Below are 26548 nucleotides of genomic sequence, written 5' to 3'. Positions count from 1 at the left end.
CCCTTGCTCAAACAGTGGCTTTAAAGCTTGCAGCCTACATAGACTCTGCAGACTTTTCCCTCATTCAGAGTCAAGCGCTAAGAAAAGGGGGTGGGGAGTTCCAAGGATACTGAAAATCCACAGGAATTTATTTTAATAGCCACTGTTAGATACATACATACTAGAGAAAAAGTACCTAATATAATTTACATTACACTGGGATATTCCAAACTCAGACAACATTTATTTCTTGTAACTGAAGAGCTCATCTAATTGAAATGAGATTTGAACATAAAACTTAGCAGAAATGGATCAACTCCTTTGAACTACACAATGGAAAAATAGTAGACAGTGAGATCATTAGTTAGTACATTGCAGTAAGTTGGAAACAGAAGAGATGTCTGGTTCCCTTAAAACTATTTATCGGCAGGTAATTTTTGGTCTGTTTGAAAGCCTTTGCCAAGGCAGCAAGACGACCAGAACTGATAGAAGGAAAAAATCACTGCTACCTAACTAGCATAACAGCACAGGGACTTCTGAGCTGTTCATTGATAAAATATCCTGACAACTTCCCACATTTCCCAGGAGCATCACATAAGAAAAATGTCTAGACATAATACCAGTGATACCACAGAAGCCTCAAGAACACAAACTGTTTTCTTTTAAACGTCTTCAGATGGATCATTTCTACTGTGTATCAGAAAAATGGTTAGATTACTATGAACATTATGAACTACTATGAACTAGAACAATTCTGGGTTAGGCAATCTCACAAATTCATGAAAGGGCCAGAAGTTAACAACAGAATTCACATTCAGCTCCCTTAGGAACAAAATTAAGCTGAGCACAGGATTCTGCTCATCAGTCATTTTGAAGTTCCTTCTTGCCAGCAAATGGAACTACTGTCTTCACTACAAGCTCCTTAAATTACCATCAGCTTGCACTTCGAGTGCAAGTTTTTATGTGAATGTTTTGGCATGGACAAACTCACATGTGAAGATGCAGGCAATGCAAACGTGCACATGTGCAAGAGCAGGCAAAGACTAGAGATTATTTCAGACTAGAAGTCTGCTGATGTCCTCAAAATTAAAAAACTTTGGAGTTTTAGAAGACCTCTGACAATGATATCGACTAAAAAGCAGTAGTAAAGTGGATTTCAGATGGCAATGAAATGATTGCACATTACAACAATCAGTTGAGATATGAAAAAGAGAACTACAAATTTAGTAGCAATGAAAGCCTTGTTTCTGCTTTAGAGTATAATTTCCTTACTTTTAAAAACAATTCCCTCATTAAAATGAAGAAACAGAGACAATAGCTGTCACTACCATCACACTTTTATCTATACGTACTTAGACTATAGCCTCTTCTAACCTTGCCAGTCATAACGCCCGCTGAAGGTAGTGGAGGGAATGGGATGCATCAGCTTTTGTGTCGACATGTGCTGCTATTGCTATGGGTCAACCCCATCAGTAAACAGCAGTAGCAAATGATAAAAGGAGGCACTTATCAGTCACTTACCATCCTGCTGATAGCATTCTGAGGCATCCCTCCCAGCTTCTGTCTTCCAGGTTTGAACTGGTGAACAGTACAAAGGAGGCTGCTTTTCGTGAGCTCTAGACTGGCTCTCTGCTTCCAATTGTTTCTGTTCTCCCCTTTTCTACATTTTTTATTTCTTCTATGGGTACAACTGTCTTCACTTCCCACTGATGTCATCAGTCCTGTCATATATAGGTGTGTTCACAATTCCACTGCCTCCACTTAACACTTCATAACTCACTTGTGTTCAGTCCCAAAGTACAGTATGTAGTAGCAACACCAGCAACCTTGTCTAGTAACATGTACTTAAGATGACAGGGAGATTCGATTACATCCAAAAAGGAATGTGCCTAACTACTTGCAGACAGATGTATGGCACGGAGCTCCTATAGAGTGATATACTGTACCAAGACCCAAACAAACTCCCGTTTGATCTTCGTGCTGGTCAGACTGAAAGCAAGTCTCCCTAATTACAACTTTGTATCCCTACTGTACTGCAGAAAATGGCAGCATTTTGGAAGATAAGGAATAATTAACATGGGCATTTTAAGTCTGAAACTATATACTTTCAGTTCTTAGGAAAAGATAGGTCATCTAAACATGCCCATCACCAATGCATTAAACACGTTGGTGCCACCTGGCAGCTGAGACTCCTGCAGCAACAAGACTAAAGCAAGTTGCTGTACCAACAACTTCTTGCACCTTACTTAACCAAATAAAGTCATTGTTTGAACACAGGATATAAAGCAAACAAAGTAGTTTGAAATACTCTATCAATAACCTAGAAATAAGTTAAAACTTGAAGCTGCATGTTTTCCTACAGATCAACATAGTTAATTTAGGGTAACACTAACAGAAGACCCAACAATGTCAAACAATGCCAAATTCTTACAACTCAAGATTAATGAATGAATAAATAAATAAAGGTACCTCCAAGACACGTGGCTGAACAAGGAGTAAAACCAATGTATTCCCAGTCATAAATCACACTGCCATCTTCAGCCTGTGAAAATTCTGGTGTATAGGGGACAGGTTCACTGTCACAGGATGCCTGGTGACAGACTCGTTCTGTTGGTGGCTTCACATCTTCACATTCCTCCTCAGGCAGTTCAACCTCAGTCTGAGTAAACACGAGAAGAATTCGGCATTTCACATCTCGCACCTGTATGCCATTGCCACACGTGGCACTGCACGGAGACCAGGGTTCAGGAATAAACCTGCAAATAATCACAGCGCAGTAAAAACACTGTCATTTTATTCCATATAATTGTGTCTGTGTGCACAGTTAAAACATAGCTAAAACACATAAATGTATGTTTATACACAAAGCAGACAATACATAATATTATTTGATGCTTAAACAGAGTGCATAATCAAGCGTCTTAAGTCTTTCACTTGCCCCCCATCTCAGACCACTTCTCAAAATTCACAAAAAAAAAAAAAAAAAAAAAAGATGTAGGAAAAGATGAGAAAGAATCATGAGGAATAGGGAAAGTTGTATCCTTTTGGGGGGAAAAAGGACATCACCTAAATCTTTTCTCAAAATCCTTCAGTGGAAAAAAAGGGAGAAACTGCATGAAGACGTATCTATAGAATATAAAATAGCTCCCCAGGTACGCAAACTTAGGCATATGCCAAAAGTATATCTGCAGTTTGTTTAAATCTGAGAAAGGCCATCACCTTATGTCACACTAATAATCAGCAACCAGGCAGAAGAAAAGCACTTTTCATATCTAGCTAATCTCCAAAGCACACCACCGCAGGCTGTTGTTCAGATTTAACCTTGAAAGAAGGCTCTCATCTTCAGTAAAGAGTTCTAACCAGCTCAGTCTATAATCTACCATTTTTTGTTAGAAAGCATTTATGCTCCTGATGAACTATAGTAAAATCTTATTTTACAGATCATGAATTTACTGAATAAAAGGAGGTTTTAGTCTATAATATTCTCTGACTTCAAGGGTCACATTAATATCTGATAGCAATGGCACTAGACTCAAGGGGCTGAATTTCATTAATGAAGTCATCCTGAGTGGCTCTACAGTACAATTTATGAGAAGTCAAATATAGAATTTCATAGGACATTCTTTCAAAGGGTTGCAGTTGCTCTTTTTTAAATGTCCAAATGCAGCTGATGATCAAAACACAAACGGGAGATACATTTGACCAATACTAAAAACATATTTGGAAGGAAAAATCCAAATTAGGATTCAAAGATTTTCTCCTTATTTTTGATTAAGAATTATCTTTCTCTTTACTGCAGGAAAGCTGCCCTTACAAAGATAAGAACAGTTGTGTAAGACAAAAATCAGTATTTACGCTCTGCATACACAGTAAGCATAGAAAAACGTCAACACAGCGTGGTTGATTCTGTGGACAGTTTATCATCTTGAGCCAATAACTTCTTGCCAGTATATACAGAGGAAGAATCAAGTAGAAGAAAGGAGAACAGATGAGTGGGTAACTCATAAAGGTACTCTAACCCAGCCCTTGGGGTAGTCACCCAAGCTGTGCTTGGGATAGACCTCAAGACAGACTGTCTGCTGTGGAGAAGACTATTCCCATTGCCAATAAAGGTTACAAGGTAACTGGTTATTCTTTAAGGACATATTGGTGAAATACCTTTACAACTCTACTATGAAGATAAAAAAAGATGTCAAAGCCCGCCACTTCAAATCCTTGAACAGAGCCTCAAAACTTGAGTCAGAGCTCACTGGTCCTTGACAGACTTCAGTAAATGGTGCAGTATCTCCAGCTCGTCCTGAAACCAGGGAAAACTGCAAGTGCTAATCACATCACAAGTCTGACTACCTTTGAAGTAGATGACCAGACTGATTTTTATTGGAAGAGTATTATCAAAATGGTAGATAGCTGTGTCCTACAGTGATAACATCTGTGTAAATGCCCTACTGGTGCAACCTAACAACCCACCAAGTCCAATGGCACAGCTGGTAGAGGTCAATGTCCAGATGCTTTTGATAACAAATTCTAACTGAGCATCTGTGGGAAAAGCTGCAAGGGAAGGCTTTCTCTTATGACAGCAGATAAAAATCAGCTTAACCCTGAAACATCAGATCTTACAGTCTTTTCAAAGACAGCCATGCAAACTACTGAGGGTGGCCATGGATAAAAATCGCCCTCATCCAACAAAATGCTTAAGCATGTGCCTAACTTTATGCACATTAGTAGTCTTTTGAAGTCAATACGACTATAATGTGTTCAGAGTTAAACTTGTGCTTAAGTGCTTTATTGGATCAAGGCCATTGGGCATAGGCTTAACTAAATTATGACTTTCTTCTCCTTTCTGTGTAAAAAACCCCCACATAAGTCCATTTGTAGTTATGTACCTAATTTAAAAAATAAAATTGATGGACATTTATAGTTTAAAAGAGTTGGTTGGTGTTCTGACCACACCTAACAGTTTGCAGTCTGAAAGCAAATAACTTTTTTGGTAAAAGTATGAAAGCAACATACCAGAAATTAGTGTTAGTTTTGTACACTGTTAGCTGAATACAATCAAAAAATAATGTATGATGCATTCTTTTGAAATCCTGTATAAATGAAAGGAAATTCTGAACCACGGCAGTCCTTTCACTCAGCAACCAATTGATTTATAAAGAAACTCAGAAAATTCTAAGCATTTTTTCTTTGACTTATAGCAAGCCTATATTATAATTGAGGTTTTCCTGTTGAATATTAGTGTCTGGTATTTTTTAGTGAAGTGCAAAATTAAAAAAAAAGCCACCCGAAATACTTTTTATTCTACCTTGGCATTTACTAAACTAGTCACACGACTATTTAGGTATTAAAATCCTAAATTATAGAACTTTTCAAAGGATGACCGTATTGAAGTCCACTGTAAGTACCTTCGGCAGAAGCCAATGGAGACTGCTAATACAAAATTAGAGCAAGGAACTGACTGGACAGTGAGGGAGCTCTAGAGCTTGGCACTGTATCTGAATTTTGAGTTCAGGCAAATGATTTTTTAATTTTTATTTTTTATTAACATAAGCACAACCAAAGCCTGTGACAGATCATTAAAGCAAACTCCATCAACCTCAGAAGTGATATATTTTTTACACAGTGGCATTCACAGCACACATGTGGCAATGCTTTGGACACATTACTTCCCTGAAGCAAATTCACTCTGCCTTTGATGGGCATACACTCAAAGTGAACTCAAATCAGGATTAAGAACCACCTAAGCACTTGCAGATCATCAGGAATTTATAATGGAACAGATAAGATGGTGATAACTCTGAAAATTTTCTGAGATCTTTAACTAAGTTTGTAGATGAGACTCCTCTTCTGATTAAAAAAAGAAAAGAATGGAAAAATGCAAAGCCGAGCAGGCACAATTTTCACAGTCAGCCTTTTTGTACAGTCATTCTTCCCAGGGCAATGTAGAAATCAAATGCTCCTATAATCATCTGCACAGGTATAAATGATGTACATACTACAGATGCAGTGGTGACTATGTCCATGCTGCAGTGCTATTAGTCCAACACCAACGCACATGTCCATTCACCCCGCACACTCCGAAAAAGCCAGTGCAGGATGACCTGGAAAATGACATGGTGTCTCTTAATATTCTTTTTCAGCTTCCTCATGCCTGCAGTTCTTGCTTTCAGTTAAGACAGGAAATGCCTAAATCCTGAAAAAAAGGCTGCTCTTGTGATATTTCCCGTCCAACCCTACTGCGCCAAAAGGCCTGGATAAAAGTTTGCAGAAGCATCTAAAATGTTGGCTGGTTACTGGGGCAGAACTTCCACGATGCTGGCTGGCACCCTCCCCCTCCCCTGAAGCACCACCCTTGCCTGCTCTAAGCAGAGTTGCACCGCCAGGTTTTATCAGCTTGGAATGTAAGGTGTTGGAAAAAGTCACCAATCACCAGCCCTTTTCAGAGAAGCAGCTGTGAAAAACGTGTAATTCTCTATCACCAAAGGCACGATGGGGACATTTCTGTGAAAATGACTCAAACGTAATGAACAGCAACCTTTATGAGAGACACCACATTTCACATTCAGCGACTGCAACTCCACAAACATAGTGATTACTTTTTAGCTCAGGTTGCCAAAAAAATATATCAGCTTTTGAAAGCATTTAATTTTGTTCTAAGCCATGACAGGGAAAGGCAGCTGACGTGTCTATTTCTTTAACTTACGATTAATAAAAAGGATGCAAAAACCTTGCTGGAGCTTCTCTGCGAATCCCACTGTAACTAAGAAGGCTCGAGGGAAGAGCGTTTAAAATAATGATTGGTATCAACTGTCATCACATTCCACAACTAAAAACTAAAAAGGTCAGACTTACATTTTTCTTGGCCTCACTTTAAGGGCAGTCATTTTTTATTTTGCTAATAATAAAAAAAAGCAGCTTTTGAACATTCCCCCTCTATGTAAATTCAGGACACCAGCCATGGTAGACCACAGCAGTAGAAGTATTTATCTTCCACAAGCTACTTTTGGCATATCCACCATTTGTGGGTTCTAAAACACAGCTGCATTTATTCTCTTATTCATTATCAACTAAAATATCACACGAAAGCATAGAAAGACAGTTGTAATAAAAGGATGGACTAGAAGTTGAGACTTAATATTGCAGTTTAAGTTTGGATGACAAGAGACTAACTAAAATTAAAAGTGATGGCATTTTACCAAGGAAATCATAAGCCTCATGCTAGACAGAGGTGGGCTATGAGTTATCACTGCGCCACGTGTAAATTATAGAAAACAAAGTAAACCAGATCCCAACCAGAGGGAAATCCTGTTATAATTTACTCTGGGAGAAGCAACAACCTATTGTTACAGTTTCTTTTTAAATCCTAAACCCTGACCCAGAAATCTCACTCCAGCTGGAAAAGACAGGAGCAGTTTGGGGATGAGATTTAAAGCTCCTAGTGAGAAATTGCTCTGTTTGCAAACCACCGTCCACATGACCAACAGGCAATCTGCACAAAGGGATGAAGTCAGGGATCAGTTATTTCTCATTTCTCCTTACCTGCCAGCTTCCTTAGAAGAATAAAGTAAGAGCAGGTGGCAGCAGAAGAGGGGTAAAAGGAAACTAAAGGGGAATCTGACTGCAGCGTTAGAGCTGGGTCCCAGGAGAGCCCAGAGTACCCAGCCTAGGAAAGCACAGCACCTCAGCAAGACCTCAGTAAAGAGAAGGATAGCAGAGAAGAGTCATCAGCAAGAAGTGGCTGGAGAAACCTTTCAGACTTAGGTGAAGATGCTTCTGGAAGATGTGAAGGAAAGATTCTCAGAACAGGATGAAGATCATGAATGAAAGATGAAGAAAATCTAGGTCTTCAGAGTAAGTGAAGAAGAAAAAAAAGATCCAGGAAACTGCAAAACTGCACAGCTGTGACACGACATGCACTGAGAACTCAAACACATGGCTGCATTCACACTGTGAGGCTGCAGTGGAATACATCAGTCATGTCTAGGAAGGCATGAATAACTGCTTTCTTTGTGAGGACAAGGTACAAGGGAACCCATTACAAAGTTTCCGGCTCAGCTCTATTATATTCTAAATATACTCTGAACCAGCATGCTGTGTCCCTGCCAGTCCTCCCTGCTTGTTCCGTCAGACTGCTGCTGAAGGATCCTAAAAACTTAGAGACTGCATTAGCTCACCGTTGCCACAGCATGAGTTTGTAATGCTAGAGATCATTTTCTTTATAGCTTCATGCTGAATCCTCTTCAGAGGTGGCCTCATATACCTTCATTCTGATATGCTGACATTCAACAGGCACATTTGATTGCATCACCCCCTTTGACAATCACACTTTAGTTTTATATCTTTGCTACTACCATGCCTGAATTCAGGGCCACCAATTTGGACAGTGAAATAACTGCTCACAGTAGGTTGACACTTGACTTCAGATGCTAGAGTAGGGAAAAGTTTAAAGCACAGTCACCATAACTATGCAAACACCTGTTTGGCAAGAGGTTTCTTCTGTGAGTCAGTGCAGGTGTAAAGATTTTATTACTCATGATCACACCTGTTAGTGCATGTGTGCCAAAAATCAGGAATAGCTAGATGGAGGAAGAGAAATAAGTTATACGGCACACACCACTCTCAGAGTAATATAAATCCAAAGCAACTTCAGTAAGCTCATCTGAATTATTTTAAACTAACACCACTACAAATGAGTGCAGAATTTGGCAAAGCACAACAAAATACTGTTCAAAACCTCTCGTGAAAACCTTATAGAAAGTTACTACTTTCTAGAAAGTTATATACTATATATTGCATATATTAGATACCTATATCCCCTGTGTAAGTTTCACGCCTGTAAGTAAGCAGTTGTGTGGATGCCCTAACATACGAGGGACAGGAACAAGTGTAGCTGGATTTAAGTTATGCTTTCTTCCCCAGGACTTAAATGTTGCAAGGCTTACCCCCATCAGCTTTTAAGGGGACTCACAAAATCCAGATGTTATTTCACACATACACACGTGTAAAATATCACAACTTATCCCCATAGATTCAGCTAAGCTCAGAGATCAGTAGGTTTTTCTCACTTTCTTTATGCATTGGTCTCACCCTCCAAGGAAATCCTGGCAACCCTACAAAGTACCTCTTAATTTTTAATACAACCACTACATTCTTGAGGTAACAGCAATGACTGGGATAAAACTGAGTTTATTTAATTTCTGTCTGCTGAAATGCTTCCACATGCACTAATTAGGGCTTAATTAGGCTAAATTAAGATCCCTTTGCATTGCTTGAATGATATAGGGATATTATAATAGAGTAGTTCTGTGTCATCCAGAACAGGAGCTCCAGAAGCAAAACTATTTAGACATAAAATTAGGAACAGCTCACAACACAACTCATCTCCCAAGGAGGGCCAACTGTCAAAGCAAACTGCATAGCAAGAGTCATTCCAGATGACATGCAAAATATGCTGGAAATGCTTCTTCACTGTAAAAGACAATGTACATACGTTGGCTCTTCTGAGACTGTTCTGGTCTCTTCCATTTCATGTGCCTGTTTAAACCATGGCAATTTTGCTTCCACAGGATTTTTTTCTGGAAGAGAAAAAACCCAAACATTAAGTAATTCCTCCAAAACCAAAGCAATAGATAGATGTTAGCATTATTCACCTTAGCACTTCACGCTTTACATTGCCTATTGATCTAATGCTTTTGAATAAAGATATACCGGTAAATAAAACATAATTTCCTAGAAAATTTCTTCATCATGTTTGAGCTCCATTCTAACACCCCTTTTTACTGAGAGGGTACCAGTAATCCAATTTCCATTCCTGTTTAATCTTTTACTTCTTTCCCACATCTTCCCCAAATGCAGGCAATTTCTATTAGATTGTAGCTTATACTTCAGTGTAATGGATTATCATCATAACTTAAGTTTCTAGCTGAAAAAGAAGCCAGAGCATAGCAAACGTACATTGCTCTCCAGATAGACTGGCTTCATTAGAAAATTTTCACAGAAAACGTTTTTTTGCTGAGCTATCCAGCTCTCCCAAAACCGGAAATTAATTTAAAAAACAACACTAGCTTCTTTTATCTGTCTATATATCCTACACTTCTGTGTTGCTTTTTCCGAGGAGTACTGTAAGTCAATTGAAGATCTGTGCCTCCAAACTTAAGTAAAACCCCAGAAGAAGGTTCTTAAAATTTCAGTGCTAGTTTCTACTTCATGGTTTAACCCTGAATAGTTTTCTGCTTGAAGAATTCTCTAGAGTCTGAAAACATCCTGAAGAGAAACATAGGGTTGTCTACACATAGGTTTCACTTTGTCTATGTAAATCTTTATGGTGAGTTGTGAAGGTCTGGGCCCAGAGGGACAGAAGTAAGCAAGGGACAACATATACCGGTTTTTCCCCTCATCTTTTTTTTTTTCTTTTGACTTCCCACGCACTGTTTTATTGTTTTATGCCTTACCAGCTCTTTCAGAGAATACTTGCCAATTTACATCATTGCTATAGACCTTTTAAAAATGCAGAAATGGAGAAGAGAGAAGGAAACCTGTTTGATTATAACTTAATGAACTGATGAGGCCCACTGAGAATGTTCACACATTCAATGAGATGCAAACAAACACGATAAGTGATACATATGGAGTATCATTCCCATTTCCAGTATTACTGAACAACTCCTCCTCCCCATGTTGAACTCATTAATTCTGGTTTTCCCAATTTGACCAGGCTGTATAGATTTAGTTAGCATGTTCACCTCATGACAGTCTGGCCACATTATCAGCAAAAAATATCAGCAGGGCACTTTTCCTAGCACCAATAATTAAAATGCTTGTTTCTGCCAAGACTGAAATAAGTGCTAGTAAATTCCAGCTTCTGGCATTTCTGAAAAAGGTTACCAGGGGCTTTTAATTCTCTTAACAAAAATGTAAAATAATAACAGACCCAGACAAAATTCCAGTTACCTTTTGGCTTGTAACACGGTATTGGCACGATGCACTCTTCTTTTATATGTAGTTTAAGTTGTGGATTACAGCCACCGACATGCTGCCCACGGTGGTCAATACACAGCACTACTCGGTAACGCAAGCCTCGGCCACAGGTCACTGTGCACTGCAGGAGACAATGCAACCATCTCATGCTGTTTCTTTTTTATTATATTTACAAATACTGTTAAAAAGCAAGTTAGAAGTACTGATGATGTGTTCACTAAAGTTTTTCTACAATCAATCAGGTATCGGAGACGTATGAATTTGTCCCTGCATTGCTAGGTGAATAAAGAAAAGGTTGATGCTGGAAAAAATGTCTAAGTTTTGGGAACGCAAGTGACTTCTCGGGGTTCTGTAAAGCTTATCTGATTGGCAACAGTCTGGAACAGAGGTGGCTATATACTGAGAATATGCTCTCTCACAGTGGTCATTTTCAGTTAAAGCTGGGTCAGACGTGCTGCAAGAACAGTTTCTTCACTGTATGTCAGTGATGTCATTTGGAAGAACTATGGAATTATAGAAGTGTTGAGCTATCTGACTGTATCAGATAACTACAGCCAAGATAAGTTGGCTTTATGTTCTTGTTACTATAATGGAAGGTAAGAATGCTGGAAAATCACCCTTGCAGACATGTCAGCCCCTAGACAGACTTGCCTTTAGCTATTATATGTAGTGAAATATTACATTTATCAAGAACTGAGAGATGACCTGATTGCAAAGGGGCCTGACCTCTGGCTCTAATTTGTCCTCTGTGTAAAGCAGAAATTCCACAGGCATAAATAACTCTATATGCAATTTTCTCCACGCAGACATGTTAATATTTTGATCATCAGGCCAGATTACTTAGCGCAAACTTCTCCTAGTACTATGAATTATGCTTGCAGGGCTTATTTTTCTAACACGCCTGTGCTCACAAATACATGGTAACACAAGACTAGAGGCTTTCTTTAGAAAAGAAGAATAAAGGACCAAATTACTTTTCAACTTACTTGAGACCATTCCATTGCCACCCATTTAGGACAATCAAACAGATTGCAGGTTTGAATCACTTTGGGCTTAGGGGCATACATGCATTTCCATTCTTCCACTTGCAGTATCTCTCCATGAATGGTCTCCTCTACACACACAAAACTTCTCCTCTGAATGCCACCTCCACAGGAAACTGAACATGCAGTCCAAGGGTTATGTTCCCACCTGGAAAAAGAACTCACATATATTAAAAAGAAGTCTATTTTTTATTCCACTAACCCCTATTAAAAGTGCAAAATACCGAATCCAACCTTAGTGTCATTAAAACCCACTGATAGTTTAGTTGCTGGATTCTTATCACACACTGAATATAAATACATTGAATGACAGAGCCACCTTGCATTATTCCAGACTTAAATTCATGTGCAAAATGAGAAGAAAAATAGAACTATAAATTTAAGTACATTTCCCAAAATAACTGAAAATCTTATTCTCATACATGAGTTCACCTAAATATACTGAGTTTGATTACTGGAATGATTTTACTTAGAAATAGTTTAAATCATCTAACCAGAATATTTTTCACAGTTAATTTACATGGTCACATATACTCATTACCATTGTCAGAGACTGAGAAGCATATGTACTTGAGATTATATGAAGTCCAAAGACAAAGATAGATCTGGCTGTGCTGACTGAGGGTGTTATTACCCACAGTTGCTCATCACTGCCCACATCATGCACACTACCCTTAAAAATGTGTTCATGTAAGAATTTTTATGGGAACTCTAATACTTGCCATTTCATTTCAAACTGTCTTCATCCATAAGGACTGTGAACAAATTAAATCATGACAGGTACCATTTGGCTGGTCATCACTGCAGTTCTGCAAGAGTTTTCCACCCTCATTAAAATGCTGTTGAATGACTTTGTATTCACACTTTCCAACTTGCTTCAAGCAAAAGGCAGCTGCTCATCCATTTCAGCTGCTTTGGCTAGGCTAGCTGATTCCTCCTGAAGCAGGGCGATGCACAGATTAAGGAAAACTCACACGGCCCTGTCAACCAGCAGAGTTGTGGTGTAGTAACCTCTAACAGAGGGATGATAAACAATCTGCTGGGAGGGAAGGTCTTCAAAATGGACATCTATCCATGATCTTAGACCTAACCACAATAAAGATGGAAATTGCTACACCATCTGAAGTGAGAATTACATGGGGGTTCTTAGGTTACGAACTGTTTAATTTATCTCTTGGTCTTAGCATGAATGTACACTTAAGTAACCTCTTCTCAACAAAAAATAACTTCAATAATATCCTGCTCCTGTCATGTTTAGAGATAACAAGCTTCTATCATAGCCTTTGTCTGTCAGTTCCAGTGACCCCCATGCAATATTTACTCACACCTCACCTCCTATCTCTTGCTTTCTTTCCACCCCCCACCCAAATCAAAGCTAAGCCCTGGGAAATGATTGAGTCCTGCAGCACATCTTACAGTTTGTCAATGTCTTGCTAGTTTAAAACTTATTCCTATTACAACTGCAGGGGCTCAGAAAGGATCATGAAAAAAATTATGTCCATTATGAGCAATGGACTCAGAAAGTATTACAATATCTCACCAAAATCAATTCATCGAAAGTAACTTAGCTAACATAAAGGAAGTCATAACCTCAGACTAGATGAAGCAAAGGCCTATAAATCAAAGGTAAATTTAAGTAATTACCACCCACTTTCTATGATACAGCAGGTGAATCAAGGACAATTCCTAATTTAAGCAATTTATTAAACTGCTTACAAAAACATATTAATCATGCTTAAGCTCAACAGAAGAATGAGCATGAAACATACAACAAGCCATGGAACATTAATCATAGAGGATATACTCAAAAGCATTCAGAATAAAGCTGTATGCCCAGATACTGATATCATATCACAAGTACAAATTACATTTGAAGAGTAATAGTTACAGTTTTCTTTGACTTAAATGAATAGCCAGCATTAACTCATTTTCTTCAAAAAAAAGTCAGGAACTAAAGAGCAATTAACTGTTCAATGAATTAGCAGCTCATGGAATTATATATATAAGGCTCACTATGCTATATGTAATACTAGCCTCACAAGTGTTTATAGCATGAAGTTTTATAGTTGTTTTTCTTTATCTCATCAGTTTCGAACACACTCCAGATCCCATACTCCCACAAGCATTTTCAAGATGGAGTGAGGTCCATGGCTACTGGGGAAAAGGGGGGTCTTGGGCAAGCAGTCAAGGAGATACTTTCCAGAACCCACAGCTGTCAAGGGATCCTCAACAGTCCAACAAGTCTGAAATAAATGGAGGCATTCCAAAAGCTTTAAAAGAAAATTTTCATCCTGGGAAAATTTTCTATTTATTTCAAAAGAATTCTCCATCTGTAAAAATATTTCAGTGGGGCATTTACAACTCTAGCCACAGGAGAACTCTTTCAAGATCTTGCTGTACACACCATGACTTTCCCACAACTTCCTCGTGTGAATGGGAAACTAGTGGTAAATGCCACAGGACTGCAAAGCAGCCCTCCACACGGTCCTCGTGTTATGTAGGAGGTGTGATGTACGACTGCTGGTCAAGGTGAAGGAGTCTGTACAGCTTTGCTCAAGCATATCTACAGTACTTTGGTTTTCTGCATGCTTTGCAAGAACAGTCTTGGGTTAGCATGTAAGAAACAGGTAAGAAAAGAAAAAGCAAAAAGAAAAGGTGGAAGAAGCCCCAGCAGAACTGGCACAGACTGATGCATTGCAGTTACTTGACAAGCAATGGCACAGAGAAAACACATCCTGCTACACTGAAGCAAGACTTGGATCCACGCTGGACCAGATTCACCTCTTGATGCAGGTATACAAACTGGCTGGTTCAGCTGCTGTTTTCTTTCAGAAAATCCAGCAAGAAAAGGTGCTTTTACATGTTCATTGTGTTTCTTTATGTGCCCTCCCAGTGGAACACAGCCTGTTTCCTCTCTCTCCTTCCTGCTGGCACCAAGTCCGAGCCCTGCTTGGCCATCTGCTACCTTACAGTTCTTACTCCTGAGCATCACCCAGGCAGACCATGATACCTTCTGACAGGACACACCGAGGTGTTGAAATGAGGCGGGCCTTCATCTGTAGTTCTTAGTGTTCGAAATAAGAGAACCCGCCCACAGCTTTATCGCAGCCATAATCTATCTCACCACAGCATCATGCAAACGTGCTGAGCATAGTCGAGCACGGAATGGGGGATTAAATTTCTCTTCCAACTGGTCTCCAAGCCGTGAGCAGTTCAGAAGATGAAATACTCATGTAAATAAATTGTGCTGTGTTCCAGAGGAGATCCAAAGTACAAAGAAATTGGCAGAAGAAATGGGAGAGACACAGAATATAATTATGGAACATTACAGGATAAAGCCATAGAGGAAAAAAACCCCTCAATCTATGTATGAAAGCCAAAGTGCATCACAGGACAGCAGATCCACAACAAGCGTAAATTGCTGCGACATTTATATCAGCTGTAATCAGTAGCTCCACTGAGCCGTGCAAGTCTATGATTTCATTCTTATTACTTCATAGCTTTACTTCTTTAGAAAAATACACATTATTCATTTCATGACATAATAAAGCAGAGGTTCAACTCAGATAAATATGCATCTGGCTCCATCAACTATAATTCTTTACATTAACAGTAAATCTGGCTCAATGCTTTTCAGTCCTAACATTCTTTACAAAACATTTAAGCCTTCCAGAGAAGTTTTACATTCTTGTGATTGATTCAGGTTAAAAAAAAAAAGGCAACAAACTGTGCTCTGGTGACTTAATTTTAGGCAATAGATATTCAGACAACTCAGTGTCTTTAAAGTGACATGTCAGCCTTGATGTCAATAAATAGAGTATATGTCTAAAAAAAGAGAAGAATGAGACCTCTCAAGGGAAAGAGAATTTCTAGAATCCTGTAACATAGGCAGACCTGTTCTATAAAAGAATATATTCGTTGCATACATCTTCAAAATAAAAACCTTTCAAGACAAGAATTCATACATGCATTTTGAAGGAGATGCTCTTCTCAGCACTGCAGCAGAAGGCGGCTTAGGGGGACAACTCTTTATTCTAAATCCTTCCACATTGATATTTTCAAGAACATATTCAAGAATATCAAGAACATCTTACTGTTAAGCTAATCATCCAGAGCACACTGAAATAAATCACAAGCTTCAAAATGGGTACAGGACTGTTATAAACTTGCTCTCCTGTACAGCCAAAAATCAGAAGACGTTCCATGATCTTAGTACTCAAATAGTATATTTGCAGTGAAAATTATGCTAATGCTGACACATATGCTATCCTGATTATACATACCGAGGAAGTGGCTGGAAGTGATCATAGGGCATGATTTCTTTAAATCCGTCACTGTCAACAAAATAAATATTGCATCACTATTTCCCATACCTGAGACTGTATGTCAAGTACATACTTTTACATGATCATGCTTAAAGTAAGCAATTCCCAACATGAAATGGGGGAATCTTACTTTTATTACACATTACCCTTGTGGCAAACAATGACTTGTATAATCTTACCTCTTCTGCACAGATAGAGATCTATTCAGCATACAGTTTCTCCATTTCATAATATCAAAAAAATATTGAATGAGCAAGCCTTCGGCAGAGAATTTTATTATCAGTGATCCTTTAGGTCAGTGTTACTTTATTAACAAGAAAATAGTTACATACTCTTAACAAGGACCGCTGAGGAATATGAGTGGCAGTGAAATGAATGCATCACAGGATTAATCCTGGATAGGTCCTGAATGGTGCTCAGGATCCTTCTAGAGCTGTTTATTTGAACTGTGCAGCACAGAGCAGGCATATAGTTACTTACTTCCAGAACTAAGAAATATAGCATTATATCCAGTAGTACTTTCCTTTTTCTGTCTGTATAAGCTAAATTTGCAAGGAAAAAGATAATCACACCCTTTCTTTCCCTAATTTTCCCATTCCAGCTTCGCAACATTTGGCACCCATTGCCATGAAGCATTACTGAGGTCTTACCACTCCATATAGTGATCAACTTTCCAGGAAAAAAACTTGAAAGTCTGCACATCTATAACTGCTAGAGGTCACTATCAACAATTATGTTCAACAGGAATGAAAGGAAATGGACAGTTTAGCTATAGGAAATGAAATCCATTGAGAGTGTTTCCTTTTCTTCTTGCATATAACTCTAGCTCGGCCAGCTGGCATATTAATGTGAGGTTCTGGGACTTGATACTATGATGTTATTTTAAGATTCTTTAGCACAGCCAGGAAACCTCACCAGACAATCCAAAAGTTAGTTTGAAATACTGTAGTGCAATTCAATACAATTTATGCATACTATAGCTTTCATAATTTGGCAATAATATTCTGTGGTATTTGTACCACAAGTATATTTACTTTGAATGCTTTTTGGTGTTTTTGGTTTGTTTGGTTTTTTAATTCTTAGTGTGAAAAACCAAACTCCTCAAACTTTAATAACTGTCAACTCCACAGTACAAATGAAGAATGAAACTTTTACGGTAGGCAGATGCATAAACCAAGTTAAACCATGTGCAGAACTTGTACGCTGACTGAGAGCTGGAGCTACTGGCTGTCTAATGAGAAAACCTGAATGGCAACATCGATAAATCCAAAAGCAGGCAAACAATCTGTCCTCCTCACACAACCTCACAAAATCCTTGTACTAGTGCTGTACCACTCAGCAAAAGACATAAAAGTAGAATTAGCCCTTGAACTGACAAATTGGTATTTACAATACCTCTGTATAAAGCAAAGTCTCCTATTCTGCAACACTGAAGAAGTGCCGCAAATCTACTAGCCATGGTGCCAGACATCAGCCTTTAACATGTGCAATAATCAATCAAGATTAAGTAACGTTAAAGATTAAAAGAACTGAAATTAAGTAAATACAATTGCTTCCTTAGTAACTGACTATACCACACACTTCAATTTAATTGTCATACAAACCTAGAAGGGCAGGGATCCATGTTGCATTCTTTTAGCTTGGGCTTTGGTTTCTTATTTTCTGGATAGTAATGACAGTAGTGGTCAGGAACAACACGCTTCAGACGAATATCCACGCATTCAGCTGAATTAAGCTGATAACCTAATGCAGAAGCAAAGTTAAATTTTGGTAATGGAGATAAATTAAAGCAGCCTTATTCTGCTCCCCACCCCTCCCACCCCCCCCAATAATGCACTACCCATTGAATTAATTTCCTGTTACTCTTCTTTGGTTTGCTTTTAAATAAGTAAACACTACACAGGAACATGCAGGACCAGATCTTCATTTAAGGGAAATTCAGCATAACATTTATGTTAACCCATCTTAACACTAGATAAGACTCTGACACATTATTCTAATAATATTCTAAGTATAAGAGTAAAAGCATACATATTTTTATGTGATGCAGGAATACATGTACTGGAGCAGCTCAGCTGTCACCAAGGCAACCCTACAAAGTCATACGGTTCTACTACACGTTCCACAATTTATAACTGCCCTCCCCCAAGGAGGAGTTACCATGTATGTTACAGAGCTATATTACACAGCCTTCATGCTAAAAAAAATAAATGCTTAATACAGAACACCGGAGGAACTGAAGATGAGATCCAACAACATCGCTAAGTTAAACTGTAGAAAACCAAGAAATAGTTTCAAGAACATTCCTAGTTGAAGAGCCAACTAAAGAAAACTTAAAAGTAATTACTTGGCGAAAAAAAAAATAAATAAAATATCTGCGTGGAGACTGGTTACAAGAAGGCATCTGAGATTTATAAATCACTAGGTTGCTTTTTTGGCTAAGAAAAAAAAGACTCATTCAAAAGAGCTGACTTGGACTTAGACTGAGGAGAGGAGGAGGATGTTCTGGTATGTGCAAAGAAAAAAATTTTGAAACCACAAGAATTAAAATCCAAATAGAGTCAATAAACTATCAGCACAAGTCCCAGCGTCTACTGGAAATGCTAAGTATCATATATCAATGGCTTCACTTGTGTGTGTCTCTTGGCTGATTCAAAGGGTCATCATGCATGAGAGTGATAACCATAAATAACTAACAGTTCCAGTGCTCAAAGCATGTATGTTCCAGTTCTTATAAGTACTGAAAGGACCCAGAGGATATGCCACTTGCAAACAAGATAAACACAATTTTTAAACGCCCTTGCTCATTCAAGCTTGACTCTGCTTTCTGCGATGCCCGTCACACTCCCACTTCCCCTACATGGAGGTTACAGAAGTAAATGTAGAAGCAGTATCCAAGCGAGGAACGGTGGTGCCTGGGTTCCAAGTCTCTGCTGTGAGGACCAACTTCTTTTACTGCCAGTAAGAGGCGCCAAACAGACAATCTGGATGCTAAATCCACTTTAAGGTAACAGGTTACAGCCAGGCAGCTGCAATACAACTTCCTTGCATGCCTCAGCAATATGCCATTCTTAAGACTACTGCTTTCATGGGTAAGCAATAGCTTAGTTTCTGTGCTTCTTCAGTCACTGGCCTCTCTCAGGACTGCCACCAAGAGTGTCAAGCTCTGTTAATAAAGGTACCAGTTTCATATTATAGACATGCAGCTACAGAGTAGGGCATTGAAAACCCTGGCTAATTTCAAAGAGAGTGACATGTAGCTATAATTTTCAATCCATAACACCAGTGTGAAGAAGGCTGGATTTGAGCCAATAACTTTGAAGGTAAATATGTCCCTTAAGTTATCTGGTGTTTACGTGCAGTCCTCAAAAATAACTGTGATGCTTTACACTTCTTCCATTGTCAGATAGGTTAGGGAAAAATTCATAAACACAGTGTGATAGAATCATCAGAGGATATGTATTGCCACTCACAGTTCCAGCAAGAATCACACTTCATGAGGCCAAGCATCTTATAAGATACAGTAGTTTCCTGTGGGACTACATATTATACACGTATAATGTCTGCATTTCAGATTAAAGTGAGATGCAAGTGCCAAAATGGATGGTCCATCAAAAGTTCCCCAGATTCTGCCTGCGCTTTAAACACCTTTCACTCTTTTTACTCATGTCCCAAGTAACTATTTAAACCACGTATGTACTCTCCAAGAAAACCACTACACCACTATCACTAGTATCCCAGTCTGTTTTTCAGGTGACCTGGGTAATGCAAACTGAACTGAAATAGCTATCTATAATGTCAAACACTCCTGCTACAATGAGGTCACGCTTTTTCCAGAACCAGACATGACAAGCAGTGGGCTGGGCTGGAGGAGCAGTAGCAGAGCCGAGCTGCACTTCATCTAACCATTGTACAAGCTGTAGTGTTTAAACCAGGCAGTGACCCTACAGCACACTACCTGCTGCCCTAACTACCATCAGGACTGTCTAAGATCAGACAGCCAAAAGTGTTGATAATAGCTGTTCTTTAAATTCTATTTACTTATCTGCTTTCTGCGTAACTAATTTCTAAACTAAGTGTTCTAAAATTCTGCCTAGAGAGTCTACACAGTCTACTACTGTGGCCAGAAACAGCTTCCTCCTCCATCTTTTGATTATCCTTATTTTAAAATCTCATTGTATTTTTTTGCTTACTTTCCCAAAATATCCTTTATGAATTGCCATTTTCCACTTTGAATGTCATATCGTTATTTATAAGGTATCTCGTTCTTACTCAAATGATCATTCCTTATGGAAGACTATGACTTCCAGTAGTATAAAAACCCCTCTATGCTCATACTAACTTAACCAACCAACTTAACTGCTACTCTGTCATTTAGTTTTCTGAAGAACTACCAGCGTGCAAAGAAACACAAACATTTAATCAATAAAAATGCAAAATGAAGGTTGAAAATCAGTCACTGTTAATCTTCAGCTGTATTGTGGTTTAACCCCAGCTGACAAGTAAGCACCATGCAGCCACTCACTCACTCCCCACTCCCTCAGTGGGGAAAAAAAAAAAAAAAAAGAAAAAGTAGAACTCGTGTTGAGATAAAGACAATTTAATAGGACAGAAAAAGAAGGGAAACCACTAACAGAATACACAAAACAAGTGATGCACAATAAAATTGCTCACCACCCGCTGACCACTGCCCAACCAATCCCTGAGCCACGGTGCCCCCCGGCCAACTCCCCCCAGTTTATACACTGGGCATGATGTAATATGGTATAGCATAGCCCTTTGGCTCGTTTGAGTCAGCTGTCCTTGCTCTGGACAGCTTCTTGTGCAGCCCCAGCCTCCGCTGGCAGGGCGGTATGAGAAGCTGAGAAGTCCCTGACTTATAAACGCCACTTAGCAACAACTAAAACATCAGCGTGTTATCAACATTATTCTCATCCTAAGTCCAAAACACAGCACTGTACCAGCTACTAAGAAGAAAATTAACTTTATTCCAGCTGAAACCAGGACAAGCTGTAAACACTCCTGAAGACTTGCCATTACTTACCTCCTCCACACGTCACTGTGCAGGGGAAGAACTCTGTTTGCCTCCACTGATGACTGATGGGTTGATAGAAAAAGAACTGAACCACACTCTCTTTTGATCCAGAGTACCTGGTCTGAAGAAATTTCCATTACAACACATGTGTATACTGTACTCCACTGTTCATGTCATTTCAAAACATAATTCATATATAATAGCAGTGCAGAGAGTAATATGGTAACAGGCATAATACCTCTAGAAAGTCAACAGTAACGTTTAAATTTAAGTTTCCAATAGTCAAACACTTGTATGTTGCTTTATTTTTCAAATTATTCAAGGTACTAATGTCACTATGTGATTATCTATCCTTGACTGGCAAAGTTCCTAACTGTATTCTTCTGTCTTATCTCTCTGTTAGCAAAATTTTTAAAATTTGCTGGAGAAAGTCTATAATTGATCTAAGCACACTGGTTCATATTCAGGCAAGTCTAACTGCACATGTGATATTGAAGACACAAAATAAAAACTACAGAAATTCTATTTCTACAACATAACAGATAAAACCAAGTGGTGTGATAATACTGAAACAGCCGTCATTTCCAATGGAAAACTGTATGACTATCTTCCTTTGGCAATCAAATATTGATATGTTTCTACATATAAATATCTGCATGTATGATGCAAGCCATTGGTACGTGGTCTGGGTAGAAGAGAAACTTAAAAGGATTAGAAATGGTCAATAGCTGGATTAGCAATGCCTAAGGGAGATTTTAGGGCGCTGCTGGAAGCAATGCTCAGATTCAGTAGGTGGCAGTCTTCCATTGGATTAACACCAATCCACTGCACAGGATCCAGCTGTTAGTCCTTTGGTAACATTTAAAACAAAAGTCCTGGCCATTTTTACCATTAAAGAGCCTGTGGTACTTTCCACCACAGCAAAGACATTAACCTCATAACATTTTAATTTCTTTGGATACACTTAGTTATAAATTCTCTCTGGACTGTAATTAGGATTCCTTATTTGCTAGCTACAAGATTTTGTTGTACGGCTACGACCTGAGGGACAGCCACCTACTCTGTTGCACATACTTGCAATATCTTTGTAGATTTGTACATACACACATCCCACCTTGATAATGAAATCTGCTCCAAGAGGTCCCTGGATCTTTACGATTTCCCTGTCTGTACTCTTCTGAAATTCAACAGTTGTATTTTCTATGACAAATGTTCCAGGAGCATTGAAACTGTGCTCTCCCTTGTCTCCTTGTAGTGTCTTTGACTCTATAACTAAAGAAGAAACATGCAATTAGTAAACTTAAATGGGATATTTTTCATTTTCAAGGAAGTCAGAAAGTAATGTTTACAACTTTGCCTTGCAAGTAACAGCTGTATACATGCATTAAAAAACCACACGGAGTATCTGTGAGAATATTAGCTGCTTCAGAGATTGTAGGCTGATACATAATTGCACGACATGCCAGCACAGGAATACCTGCCTGAACACACTATTTTTTTCATACCAGAAGCACTTCTGAGACAGTTTTTCCTACACCAAGTGCTCTAAATAGTTATAAAGGCATAGCTTCAGCAGGACAAGCTGAAAGAAACTCAAAACAGACAGAATCAATACACAGAAAAATAACTCATACTTCCATGCAAGTCAAAAGCCTAGCAATTTCAGCAATCAGTCTCCAGAGAAGCCTGAATGGTGTCAAACTCACCAAACACTCACCTCAGTACCTGTATCACTCTACCCATTCCAGAGCTCATTAACTCAACTTTGCATATTTCCCATGTGAGCAGAAAGCACGGCCGGGAGGTGGGTAGCTGCAGCACTGCCGGAGGGATGTCCCTTTCTCAGAGCAGGTGGTGGTGAAAACCCTTTCTGAGCTGTTCTGCACTCCTTGGAAACAGATTAAACTAACAGCCCAACAACCTCCAGAAGACAGATGAAGCATTTTAGGATTGAGTCACTTCCAGCAAACTGACTGAACTATAAGTGGACAAAGCTAAAGGAAGATATTCATAATGAAAGTAGAATTTTAGGCTCTGCATAATATAGCGTATAGGCACAGCAAGATGCACGACTTGAAATACACTGGTCTGGTTACAATCTGTCAGAGGACTGCATGAGAAAGGCATGAATCTCAGATGAGCTCAAGGCAAGCTAAAAGGAACCTTTTGATGAGCTATAAATACCCTCTTTCTCCAGCTACCTTGCCTTTTTTGGTACTTTAAACTGAGTTACCTAATTCAGGCTAGATAATTTAGGCTAAGAGCATCTGGTTTTACCTGCACTGAAAACATACTCTGAATGCTGCAGTCCATCATTACTGTTTTCCTCCTTAAGATCTTTGAAAATACAAATGTATTCTAGAGCATCCCCAACAAAGCCGGTGAAGAAATTGTAGAAAAAATCAGCTTCCTGAAAAGGTACCAACGTTATCCCAAGTTTCTAAGCATCAGGTTCCACTATGCTTATAGGTACAGCAACGATCACATACATGGCTGGAAGGAAGTTTAAGGAAGGATATGTTTGTAGGAAATGACTTTATGTTGATCAGAGGGTAGGAATCTAGCGGTGACTCAAATGTACTTTGTCAAAGAGAGAAAAATGAACCTCTGGGAATCAAAGTGCCCCATTGTCCAATGTGTTTCCATTAGGAACAGATAGATATAAACAAATGACAGAGAAATCAATTATTTAGAGGATTATTACATATTTCTGTTTGTTACTTCTACGGAAGTTTTTTTCCCGATTGCATTACAAAATAACCTTTTAAATATCCAGAACTCAGCATTCTTGGATTAAGCTTCTGCAAGCCTTGACCCCAAACTTACACTGCTTAACAGTAAGTATTAATGCATGATGCCTATTATTCTATCATTTAGTTGACTAAGAGTCAAATCAGCAAATCTCAAGTACTTCCAACTCCTCATAAAGTCAGGAGGATCCTCAGCAGTACAGGACCCCTTCAAAACTAGCATGTAGGATTGCAAAGCAAGACATCTGGCAGCTGCAAAAAGATATTGAAGATGGGGACCCGAGCTGTATTACTTTACAGTCTTTATGCTAATTTTCTTAATAAAAAAGAATTTTTATGTTTTTCTAAGCACAAACCAAGAATATTGTTCAGCAACCAACAATATGATAACTCACCAAGAGCTGACATACATTTATGGTAGAGCTACACTAGATTTGAATCCAAAGCATGTATTTATTTGCAAGGTCCAACTATAGAGTGATGGCTTGTATCTCTGGAGGTCACATCAGTGAAGCTTAGAACAGCTGCTCAGATTTTCCCAGAAGTGTGTCACAGAGGGAGATGAAGCGCTATTCCACAGCACAACAGATAACCTCAGATGCAATATATTCCTGCTCAGTAGTATCTAGTGCTTATCATCACAGGCTTCTAAAACAGAGTGAAACCAAGCACTAGTGTATGTGACACATACATAACATAGTAACTATTATTAGGGAATCCCCCCAAGAAACTACTTTATTGATTTCAGAGCAGTAACTGGGAACACAGGTTTCACCAACTGGCTTATAGGCAAGGTTTAGAAAAGAATTCACCAAACATTTATTCGTTCTGCAGGGTCCTGTAATCCTGAAGAACTGGGAAGTTTGACGTCAGGAGTAAGCTTCCCCATCCTAAGTTAGGGAAACATTTCCTTGAGGGGTCTTTAGGACTCCAGATGTGCAGAGTCAAAAGGACAGGGAATTCTCTTGAGTGCTCACCTCTTTCTTTGCCTAACAAGATAATCACTGGTGCCAAAGACCCAAAACTGTCTGGTTTTGTGTTACTTCCCTTATCTTGATAAAAAGAGTGTTTTCCCCATGGAAATGCCTTGCCTAGCTGTAGATGGAAGACCCACTGCAAAAGCCTCCCATACTCAGTGGCAGGCAGGAGCAGGGCAGTGTGGCATGGGGAACCCCCTGCAGATACCCCGCTGTGTAGAGAGGCACATGGAAGAATTCCCAGGGAAATAGCTCCTGCTCCCAGTGCAAGAAGGAGCAAATCATGTTGCTACACAAAAGCTCTTTCTTTTCCATGCGATTCATTCGTAGAAAGCACAATACAGGGGCCCAAATTAAAACATGTATTCTTTTCAAAATGCAAGCAACTTTGTCGTCTTCTTAGCATGTGTCAAAAGACAAAGCAGTGCATAGATGTATAGCTAAATACTGTCAAGTAATGCAAATCACTGCAAGCAGAGAAGAAATTGACGAAAAGGCAAAAAAGAGTTTCAGTTCCTTTTAGTTAAGCTTAACTCCCTTAAGTTCATGAACTCAGTTATCTAGCATTAGCCACTTGTAAAAATATTAGCTTCTGGTTTTCCTGTTTCTTCTGCTGGAGGATTAATTTCAAGGAACTTTCAGTTTTTGTTTTGATTCTAATGCTCTTAAAACAACTGCTAGAAAAGCCATAATATAGTCCAAATCAAAACCAAAACCAACACAATGAAACATTTTATTCATAGCCATTTTTGTACTAATTATTTGGTTATTTTCCACCAAATCATTCACAAAACCCAAGCAGACAGAAATACAAAAGGGGCCTATTTGCAAAAAACCCAAAGTAACACCTTTGCTCTCTGATGAATCTGTTGTCTGTCTTAATGTGTCTATACGCACAAACAAATACTTATTCTTACCAGCTACAAAGAAATGCAGTCTTTCCTAAAACACTAAGCTGCTGATTGTAAAACAACGTTCAGAGAATTATTTGTTTCAAATCTGTTACGTGCTACATCTCCAACCACATTGCCATTTTTGATTAATCCAGCAGCTGTGTTTCCCTGGAACAAGAGCAGATCATAAAGCCCAAGATGAAGCACAAAAGAACACAAGATATAGGGAAAAGCGCCAGACACTCCATAGTGCTCCTCGAGTGTACACTACTGCTAACTTGAAGAGCAAACATATACTGGCAACAGGAGGCAGTAGAGAATTCTACAATAGGTAGTCCCTGCTCCACCTGTTAAATTCAACTCTTTACAAGCCAGGAAGAACGTCTCTGACAAATGGAGCCTGTAATTATAGGTGATTTTTTTTTTTTTTTTTTTAAATTCTGCCTCTATACCAGCACACTCACACAGAAGTTAATGAAGTTGCAGAGCAAAGATCACTTGATATTTTCTGTTAAGTGACAAACACCCACAAACATACGTACAGGCAGAAAGGCAGACAAGCAAACTTTCCC

At 38.9% G+C, this 26548-nt stretch overlaps 1 protein-coding gene across 6 annotated transcripts in view; it reads right to left on the bottom strand.

Moving 5' to 3' along the window:
• The window catches only part of ADAMTSL3 (ADAMTS like 3), a 189542-nt gene that overhangs the window by 42310 nt on the left and 120684 nt on the right, over positions 1-26548 (bottom strand). For all 6 annotated transcript variants that reach the window (XR_007507472.1, XM_049812196.1, XM_049812199.1 and 3 more), the window contains exons 9-16: positions 22471-22628; positions 21366-21477; positions 17926-18064; positions 16280-16330; positions 11940-12144; positions 10927-11074; positions 9467-9551; positions 2449-2735 (exon numbers count right to left, since the gene is read on the bottom strand). Coding sequence is in view for 5 of the 6 variants with exons in the window: in XM_049812196.1 (XP_049668153.1) it covers positions 2449-2735; positions 9467-9551; positions 10927-11074; positions 11940-12144; positions 16280-16330; positions 17926-18064; positions 21366-21477; positions 22471-22628 (1185 nt within the window). In the remaining variant the exon portion in view is untranslated. The remainder of the gene's footprint in view (positions 1-2448; positions 2736-9466; positions 9552-10926; positions 11075-11939; positions 12145-16279; positions 16331-17925; positions 18065-21365; positions 21478-22470; positions 22629-26548) is intronic.

This window comes from Accipiter gentilis, chromosome 10 (genome assembly GCF_929443795.1).
Source record: "Accipiter gentilis chromosome 10, bAccGen1.1, whole genome shotgun sequence".
NCBI classification, from domain to species: Eukaryota; Metazoa; Chordata; class Aves; order Accipitriformes; family Accipitridae; genus Astur; species Astur gentilis.
The sequence above is the reverse complement of the archived record's forward strand: the minus strand, read 5'-3'. Positions and strand labels throughout refer to the sequence as shown.